Raw genomic sequence first — 10,409 nt, forward strand, 5'->3', positions numbered from 1 at the left:
CCTCAAATTATTCGTTTTGGGAGTGAGAGCTTCATCGTACTTGGCATGCAGCTTATTGATAAGTTTCATATCAAGCTTTGAGATTTACCCTTTAATTTATGAAGCTTCACTTCAGACTCTCAGTTTGAAAAGAACAACTTTTAAGAGATCGGGCATATACAGATATTCTTCCATTAAGTTCATGTGTGTATTTATGTGGCAATGCACACCATACGCGTGGCATGATAAAGGAGCATACAGCCTAAAAGTGGCTATAAATAGGGCAAGCATTGCAAGACCAAAACCACCAAGAGAAAACACAAGCCGGAAGTAATAAGCTAGCCTTGCTTTCTGCATCCAATCTCTGCCTTTAAGCCATCATCCATCATCATGCTAGGCCTAGTAAACAATGTGGCTACCAAGGTGGCCTCAGTAATCCACCACCCTCCTGTTAGCATCTTTGCCAAATCTGACAAGAAAATCTTGGAGGATATTTACACTACTCATGTTCATGCTGATGATTCATTTGATGACGATACCCTTTTCGACATTGTTGAGAGTATCATCAAGCGTGCAACCCAAACCGTTGATAAAATTGTGCAGGTGCATATATTCATATATTTTGTGATTTAATGAAGTCTCAATTTAATATGTCAAGACCAGTACATATATATATGTTTTTTTTTGTCTCTCTGGGTCATTTCTTTCTCTCTTGATCTCTATGCAAGGATGTCGAAGATGACCTTTAGTCTGCTTGAAGCTGTCTTTTTTCTGTTGTGGGTAGTGAATGCTATATTCTTGTGGTTGTTTCAGGGTACCCAAGTGCATGTGGAAGACATAGAGGAGAAGACTCCCAAAGCCAGCTTTAGTGTACCACTGTGCACGCTTAAAGGAATCTCCTGCGAGGTCCATACTTACCAGCAGATTGAATTGAAATATATAATTTATAGATTAATTTCCGTGCATACTAAATTTTTTTCTCTAATTTCAGATGCAATGCAAGCCTCCTGGTGAGGAAATTGCCCACAAGACAACACTGGCAATACTCCACAAGCTGTCGACCTATTCATGGGAAGCAAAGGCATCACTGACCCTAGCAGCTTTTGCTATGGAATTTGGTGAGCTGTGGCTCCTTGCTGAGCTTCGCGAATCTAACCACCTTGCCAAATCAATTGCCATTCTCAAACGAGTCCCTGTTTTTCTCAAGCCTTCTGAGCTGCCCAAGCGCAGGCAAGCAATACTTGAGCTTAACAATCTGATCAAGGCCACATTGCAAGTGATTGAATACATCGACCAGGTCAACAGACTTTCCATTTATGACCTAAAAGATGTCCCCGAGTTGCCAAAAACATTAGAACATATACCGGTGGACGTTTATTGGGCTATCATGACTGTTGTGGCATGTGCCACTAAGGTCACTATACTCACAAGTGATGAGTAAGTTGTTTTCCATCGTCTGGCAAAATTAGTTTTGCATACCCTCAAGAAATGCATGTATTTGGCTGACACGCATTACTTTTCAGGGAAAAAGAATTTGATATATCTCCCTATTCTCAAAAAATCCACTTTGTCCTCAACAAGCTGAAGACGCAGCTAACAATTTGCAAAACACATATCGGTGGGTTACTTGCTAAGTTGCATATATTTGATTAATTGAGGTTCACATTCATTCTATATATGCACTCTTAAAAATGAAATTTGAAGCATTGTTTTTGTTGTTTGATGCAGAATTGGAACAAAATTTTAGAAAGCTCAGGAAACTGCTCCGAACACCTACCGAAGTTATGGAAATTTTTAAGGGTTTGATATTTACAAAGGATAATGTCCAGCCACTATTTGATGGCTCCACTAAACAAACGGTCTGCACATCGATCTTCTCTATTGATATCACTTCAATTCTCGACAAATTGTCACTACTATCGTGAAGTTTAATCGGGTCTAATTGGCTGTACAGGTGAACATCGAAATCCTAAGGAGGAAGAATGTGCTTTTATTCATTTCCAGCCTAGACATTACGGATGCTGACTATTCAATTCTAAAACCAATCCATGATGAGTTCAGAAAGAAAGACGATCAATATAAGATTGTTTGGATACCAATTGTGGAGCAATGGACTGATGAGCTGAGAAAGAAGTTTGATATCCTGAAGAACAAGATGCCATGGATTACGGTGCAGTATTCTGGCCCTATAGCAGGCATCAAGTTCATCAAGGAGGAGTGGAACTTTAAGGGTAAGCCGGCACTGGTAGTGATGAACCCACAAGGAAAGGTCGAACACTCTAACGCTCTCCACATGATTCGGGTATGGGGAGTCAAGGCGTTCCCTTTCACAGAGACAACAGAAAAAGAACTTTCAAAATCTCAAGAATGGGTTGTCTCTGTGGTTGAAGGAACTCACCCATCTGTGCCAACTTGGGTACGTATTCGTCCTCAGTCCTCAATGATCAAAATGCAAACAGAAACTGACGATCTACTATTTATCTAATTGCCGATATTACTTTTCACCTCACATAAAGTCATGCATTACTGCATCAACACGTTACATTATTGAACTATGAGTCATCTTCATTACTAATACACGTAGTTTGATTACATGCATTTTCCTATATAACTATATAACAAAACGATGACATTTAGTTTATGAGGAGAAAGTTGTTGTATGACTCTTACTTATATTTATTATCCTTAAACAGATCAAAGAAAATAAGTACATCTTCTTCTATGGTGGTAAAGACAACGAATGGATTCAGCAATTCACAAAGAAAGCAACTGCCCTCGCAAACGATCCTATCTTGAAGGAAGCAAAGATCCACTTAGAGTTGGTTCTGGTCGGAAAAGGCACCAAAGGAGAAGATGACCACGGAATTCTTGGTCGCTTCTGGACCGGTGTAGAAAGCTTGTTCTTCACCAAAGGCCACAAGCATGGGGATTTGGTCAGTCAAGAAATCCAAAAGCTTCTGTCTTACAAAAACGAAAGCGGATGGGCAGTGCTTAGCAAAGGACCGACTATGTTGGTCACAGGTCATGGTACCGCGGTATTGAAGGTGGTAGAGGAATTTGAGAAATGGAAGGAGCAAGTCAAGGAGAAGGGATTTGAGTTTTGTTTCAAGGCTTATTATGTGAAGATAAGTCAGGCTAGTCGACCTTGCTGCCGTCTGGACATTCCGGGGTCTTCCGGAAAGGTTCCAGAGTTGATGAAGTGCCCTGACTGCCACCGTAGTATGGAGACTTTCATCAGTTACAAGTGTTGCCACATTGATGGTCCTACTGCACATCACTAAGCGCTGGCTTTGTTGGTGTTTTCGATCAATCCTTCAGTACGTACGTAATTAATGATGGACTCTATTATGTTATAGTTTACTTCTGCAAGATTAAATAAGCGGATATGGCCGATGCATTGTGATGCTCTGGTATAACCCAGGCTTATGATTTGAATTTTCAAGCTATGTCTACTATGTAAATTGGGATTTTCATTCTGTACGTTTTGAATTAAATAAAACCAATATTTTGGTGACTTTGTGCGTTGTGAAATTAATTTAGGATTCTGCTTATTTTATTAAAACCAATTCTTTAGAAATATATTTCATGGCCCCAAGCAATTCATTAGAAACCATCAATTCATTAAATCCCTCAACCTAAAAAAAGGTTTAATTTTTTTAACCTAAAAACAAACAATTCTTTAGAAACTTGACGCTTACAAATCGATGTCTTCCTCAACCAAAACACCTCTGCCAAATCCCTCACACTACGTCCGACGCGATCGTAACCTTCCGTTTATATTTGTCGGTCATAGACTAAGAGTACGTCTGAGATGTGAGTATACAGAGGAACTTCAAGCTCCACCAAACGGAACACAACTATACCACAAAAGGAATCTAGACACGAGGGTTTTTTTTTTCCCAAGGAAAAATGATAAGGTGTAAACTTTGGTATTTTATAGAATTGCAATTGATATGTACTCTCTGAGAAAAAATTTCACACTAAAGATACTGAATCTGTGATATAGAACGGCTAGCCGAGGAGTTCGAGGAGCAGCTTAAAAATGTATGGTGTAATAACCCTAAATTTCAAAACAATATTTGGTTTAATTTAAATTCTTTTAAGTTGTGAAGTTTGATTAAAAACGAATGTGATTGTTGCGATACTTTGAAACGAAAAACGGAAACGTTTTCGGAACGTTTATTAAGAAAAACGTTACGTTTCCGAACGAAATTATTGACTTTTATTCCGTCGATCGGTTGCGAAAACTTCCTTCACGAAAGTTGTAGAGCTCGTTGATACGAGTTCGTGGATATGTGACGCGTTCTAATCGGACGACGTACGTAAATGTTATTAATGACGGAAGTTAGTTTCCGATTTTGGGAGGGGGTATAAAAGGAAATGTTTTCAGCTAGGGTTCCCATAATTGGAAACCCTTTCGTTCCTCTCTCACCCCGCCTCCCTCTTTCTCTCTCTCTCTCTCTCCCCGAAACTCACTCACCCTCACCTAAGAGAACCGCCCCCGGCGATCTACCACGCAGGGCCGCCGTGACGTGCACCACTCGGCCGAACGACATCGCGAGGACCCCTGCAGCCACCCTTCAGCTCGCCAGCTCGAGCCTCGCCGCCGTGAGGACGCCCGACGTCGCCAAGTTTCTGCAAATCGCCGCGCCGAGCTTCTCAGCCACCACCGAGCTAGAAGCGAGCTCACCACCATCGAATCGAGGTGAGATTCATGTTAGTGATGTATTGTGTGATTGTTGTGATGATTTTTAGCATTTTTGCAGTGAATCGAAGGGAGGACGGAGGAGAGGGTACCGCCGCCTAGAGGCGGCGCGTGGGAGGCGTAGGAGCTGGTCTGTGACCGTGGGGAGGAAGAGGAGGAAGAAAAGGAGAGAAACGGGGTGGTGGTGGTGTGATGCGCACCGTTGGGGGTGTCGGCGCGTGTGCCACGTGCGGCGGTGTGAACAGTTTTGACAGAAGGGTATTTTGGTAATTTACTGTGTACGGTAAATGTAAATTTTAATTACGTACGGTAAATGTAAATATAAATTACTTTCAGTAAATGTAAAAAGTAATTTGTAAAAGGGTAATTTAGTAAATTTTATTTACTGAGATTGTATTTACATTTAAACAGTACGTATACGTACATAAATACGTATATAGTATTTATACGTACAGAAATACGTATTAAGTGTATATTTGTACAGTAACCGTGAATAGTAACAGTGAACAGTAACTTCGTTAAACCGAAAATTGCTGGACAGTAACCGATTATTACTGTTTCGGCATTTAAAGGTTTACGAAACGATTCTAAAATTCTTTTCTTATCTTTTCAAGGTGATCGTTAAATCGAGGAAAGGAATTATCTTCGGGAATTGTGGAATTACGCTCAAGTCAATAAGGTGAGTAAAATCTCACATATTTACGAATCTATCCTTGCGGTGATTCTAAGATGTTTGCAAGAGTTTTTATTATTGAAATACAACATGTATACAATATAATGGATTCTATATATATTGTAATAAATGGTAATAAGTACATATATATATAATTTGCTATATTGTATACTGTTATGAATTCATCTGGATTAGGTCAATTTGATGACAAGCATATGAGTTTAATATTGAAATTGTTAAACGTTTTGTCTTCGGACGTGTTTATAAATTATGACATGTATAAGATATAATGAATTATATATATATATCGTACAAATGGTAAATAAATACGTATATATATAGTTTGTTATATAATATACTGTTATGATTTTATTGTGATTTTGATTTGTACAATATGATGTGAGATTATTGTACGTGATTTTTAACATTGAGATTGTTAAAATGTTGAGTTGTCTTCGGACGTGATTTGGTACAATATGATGTGAGATTATTGTACGTGTTTGGCAAGTCGGAACCTAGCCTTTGGCCGGGCGAAAGTTACGATACAGTTAGAGCTCTAGTCTGTCTGCCTTAGTACTGCATGTGAGGTAACGGATGGTTATCTGCTCATGGGTACTCAGATTGTTTTGGATGTTGGGTAGCGGGTGGCTATCCAATATCGGCGGTGTATTACGAGAGGGGTAACAGATGTGTACCAGCGTTCTTGGTACTCGTATTATAAATGCATTTGGATAACCAGAAGGGTTACTTAATTTTCTCATGAGCGTTTCATTTCATATTCCTTTGGGACAACCAGATGGGCTGTCCATTGACTCATGAGGGCATTTATATTTGTTGATTTGTGATTTTTCGTATATTTTGATATGCGAATTATATTTTGATTTTCTCATACGAGCTATAAGTTTACCGGGTTTGTGTTTACAATCCCGGTGCACCAATTCGATGATGTAGGGGATAATTCCGCAGGTACTGATTAGTGGAGATTGAGCGACGACTCCGGAGGCTCGAAGTCGTTCGTATCCTACTTGTGGTGAGGTTTTAGCGTGGATTTGTGTGTGAGAATTAGTGTGATTTTATTTGTGAGATTTGTGAGTGATTTGTGAGGATTATTACATTTCCATTTTATGTATGGATTATAAATTTGGGTTGTAATAATTGGTTTGTCTGAGTTGTATTGAGAACTCAGAATTGATCCGCTATGACATTTAAATGATTTTCGATTTCATTGAGATTATTTTGTGTTAAACGACTTTAGAATTTTGAGTTTTTAAGCTCGAAATTTTGGGGTCGTTACAGTTGGTATTAGAGCCTAAGTGCGTATTTGGCGATTATCAATATCATCCGGGAGCGATGATCCGACTGCAGGCGGGCACCCATCACATGCTCCTCGGTATTGATATGTCGTCGGGTACGCGAGAGTGTTTTAGGAGCCATACCAAATGGTTTGGTCCTCTGGGAAGTATCGTTAGGATACTTCGATGATTCATCTTATCTTGAAATTTCATGTTAATACCTATTGAATATGTTTTAGTTGAATTCGAGATTTCACAAGTATTGACTAAGTGTTTCGTTGTTTGAAGGTGATGAACGCTGATAAGGGCCGAGGACGGGCGAGAGGCCGAGGTCGAGGTAGGGCCGCGTGCCGAGTCCGCAACGTGGAGAACTTGTATGAGGAGGCTGCTCCATAGGAGGAGCAGGTTGAGCCAGCTCCTGCGGTTAGAGATGACGGTCAAGTGTTGAAGCTGATCAAGGATATTAGTGCACTGTCAGCGCCGACCTTTCATGGGGGAACTAGATCATATGGTAGCTGACCATTGGATCGAGGGTATGAAGACTTATTTTGAGATGATAGAGTGCACAGAGATTGAGAAGAGAAAGATAGCTACATTCTTTCTCAAAGGTGATGCCCTAGACTGGTGGAAGAGCATGAGACAGACTGTGGATGTGTCTACATTCACATGGGGAGGTTTCACCACCATATTCCGAGAGAAGTATTTTCCAGCCTCAGTACAGGAGGACTTAGAGTTGGAGTTTCTGGCACTGGTACAGGGAGACATGACCATTAGAGAGTATGATGCTCGATTCTCGCAGCTGTATTGGTATGTCAGGCCTATGGGTACGACCGCTTTAGCTCAGAAGTATCTACGAGGGCTGAAACAGGAGTACAAAACCATGATATCAGTCCTTTGCCTGACTACTAGGGAGTTGATATTTGAGAGTGCCATGAACTTGGAGCAAGCAAATAAGACTCAAGCAGGAGATGTGGGAAGCAGAGACATAAAGGGAAAGGGCAAGGCGATCTGTACAGGTAGCGAGCACTCAGGACTGACGGGTAGGTCATGGAAGAGGCCAAGACCCCACTATCAGGTTCCGGCAAGGGCGATACCCCTAGCTAACAGGGCTGCACCATTCAGACCATTGGCAGCGGTGAGGTGTTATGGCTGCAACGAGATGGGACATTACGCCTCAGCATGCCCGAAACCGAAGAGAGCAGGCTGCCACCGGTGCGGGCAAGTGGGACACATAGCTCGAGATTGTACCCGACCACTTCAGGGTAGGCAGGAACGGCCGCAGAGACAGCTACCAGCGGGCCAAGCTAGAGTGTTCGCAGTGGGTCAGCGAGACACAGGAGTGGAAGGTACATTATCACTGTTTGACTACCTTGCTAGAGTATTGTTTGATACTGGAGCATCGCATTCATTCATTGCTAGTTCGGTGGTAGAGATGCTAGGATTGATTCCTACACCTCTTGGGGACACCTTATGTGTCACTTCACCCCTTGGAGTGTCACTTGAGTTAGAGACAATCTGCAAAGCTTGTCCTATTTTGATTGGAAGCAGAGAGTTCTCTGCTTCGTTGATTGTGATTCCGGACCACACTTATGATGTGATCTTGGGGATTGATTGGTTGAGACCACAGCATGCTGTGATTGATTGTTTTGACATGGTGGTGTCCTTTCATAGACCCGGAGAGCCAGTGTTTCGTTATCGTTGCCTCAAGTCTGATAACGCCATGAGATCAGGAGTTTTGGCACATGTGGAGTCAGTGGATCAAAAAGTAACTATCGCAGACATTGTGGTAGTATCTGAGTTTGGTGAAGTGTTCCAAGAGATACCGGGGCTACCTCCTCGAAGAGTGGTAGACTTCTGCATTGATGTAGTACCCGGTACAACACCTGTGTCAAAGGCGCCATATAGAATGGGGCAGAATGAACTTAAGGAGCTGAAGGTGCAGATCGATGAGCTATTAGACCAAGGGTTCATTAGACCTAGCGTTTCACCTTGGGGAGCACCTGTTTTATTCGTGAAGAAGAAAGATGGTTCTCTGCGGTTATGTGTGGACTACAGAGAGCTGAACAAGGTGACCATCAAGAATATGTATCCCTTACCTAGGATTGATGACTTGTTCGATCAGCTCAAAGGTGCTACGGTGTTCTCTAAGATTGATTTGAGATCTGGTTATCATCAACTCAGAGTGAAGGAAGAAGATATATCGAAGACATCCTTCAGGACCCGATATGGACATTATGAGTTTGTTGTCATGCCATTTGGTCTAACAAATGCACCAGCTGTCTTTATGAGTTTGATGAACCAAGTATTTAGCCCTTACTTGGATGAGTTTGTCGTGGTGTTTGTGGATGACATTCTGATATACTCCAAGACAGAAGAAGAACATGTGGTGCATCTGAGAACGGTGTTGCAGACCCTGAAGGAGGCGAAATTGTATGCCAAGCTAGAGAAGTGTGAATTCTGGAAAGAAGAGGTCAAATTCCTTGGTCATGTTGTCTCAAAAGATGGAGTACTAGTGGACCCGTCAAAAGTAGAGGCAGTAAAGAATTGGAGTCGTCCAAAGAACCCTAGAGAGATTCGTAGTTTCCTCGGTCTAGCAGGTTACTACAGGAGGTTTATCGAAGGGTTCTCTAGTATTGCATCTTCATTAACCAAGTTGACCAAGAAAGATACTCCGTTCGTGTGGACGGATGCATGTGAGGAAGCATTTAGCAAACTAAAGACCAGATTGACCACAGCCCCAGTGTTAACGATTCCATCAAGTGGTGGTGGCTATGTCTTTTACAGTGATGCTTCGCTTCAAGGTTTGGGTTGTGTGTTGATGCAGCATGGAGGAGTGGTTGCCTATGGCTCGAGACAGCTGAAGATTCATGAGAAGAATTACCCGACACACGACCTAGAGCTTGCGGCAGTTGTGTTTGCCTTGAAGATTTGGAGACGTTACTTGTATGGAGAGAAGTTTCAACTCTTTTCAGATCATAAGAGTTTGAAGTACTTGTTCTCTCAGAAGGAGCTGAATATGAGGCAAAGGAGATGGATGGAACTCCTCAAGGACTATGACTTCACATTAGAGTACCACCCGGGGAAGGCAAATGTGGTGGCCGATGCCTTGAGCAGGAAACCGAGAGGCGTGGTGGCTTCACTTATGATCCAGGAATGGTTCATGCTCGAAACTGCATCGGAGTTTGATTTGGTACCATCAGGAGGAGAACCAAGGGTCTTCCTTAGTAGTGTCATGGTACAACCCACATTGATCACGAGGATCATACAGGGTCAGGCGAGAGATAAAATCACTCAAGCTAATTTGGCAGATTTAGTAGTGGATATGCTTGATGAGTGCCCTTCCGAGTGGAGAGTTGGACCCGATGGAGGGTTGAGGTTTGGGGCAAGATTGTGTGTCCCAAATTGTGATGATCTTCGGGAGGAGGTTCTTCGTATGGCACATCGTTCACGCTATACCGTCCATCCAGGGAACACCAAGATGTACAAGGACCTATGCAGACAATTCTGGTGGAACGGTATTAAGAAAGATGTAGCAGAGTTTGTATCGAAGTGCCTTACATGTCAGCAAGTGAAAGCAGAACATCAACGACCAGCTGGCATGTTGAAACCACTGACTATTCCTCTTTGTAAGTGGGAGCAGATATCTATGGATTTTGTGACCGGATTGCCTAGATCGAAAAAGGGTCACGATGCCATATCGGTGATTGTCGATCGGTTGACGAAGTCGGCTCATTTTCTCCCAGTGTCGATGAAGTACTCA

At 42.1% G+C, this 10,409-nt stretch overlaps 1 protein-coding gene across 1 annotated transcript; it reads left to right on the top strand.

The window, feature by feature from the left end:
- The first annotated feature begins 299 nt into the window (after positions 1-299).
- LOC126789997 (protein SIEVE ELEMENT OCCLUSION B-like) lies at positions 300-3,493 on the top strand. The gene is made up of 7 exons (XM_050516123.1): positions 300-582; positions 793-885; positions 971-1,416; positions 1,503-1,597; positions 1,708-1,838; positions 1,934-2,395; positions 2,673-3,493. Exons 1-7 carry the CDS (start codon positions 370-372, stop codon positions 3,258-3,260), a joined length of 2,028 nt encoding a protein of 675 aa, XP_050372080.1. The 5' UTR covers positions 300-369; the 3' UTR covers positions 3,261-3,493.
- Positions 3,494-10,409: the final 6,916 nt, after the last annotated feature.

The sequence above is a fragment of the Argentina anserina genome, chromosome 4 (assembly GCF_933775445.1).
Source record: "Argentina anserina chromosome 4, drPotAnse1.1, whole genome shotgun sequence".
Taxonomy (NCBI): domain Eukaryota; kingdom Viridiplantae; phylum Streptophyta; class Magnoliopsida; order Rosales; family Rosaceae; genus Argentina; species Argentina anserina.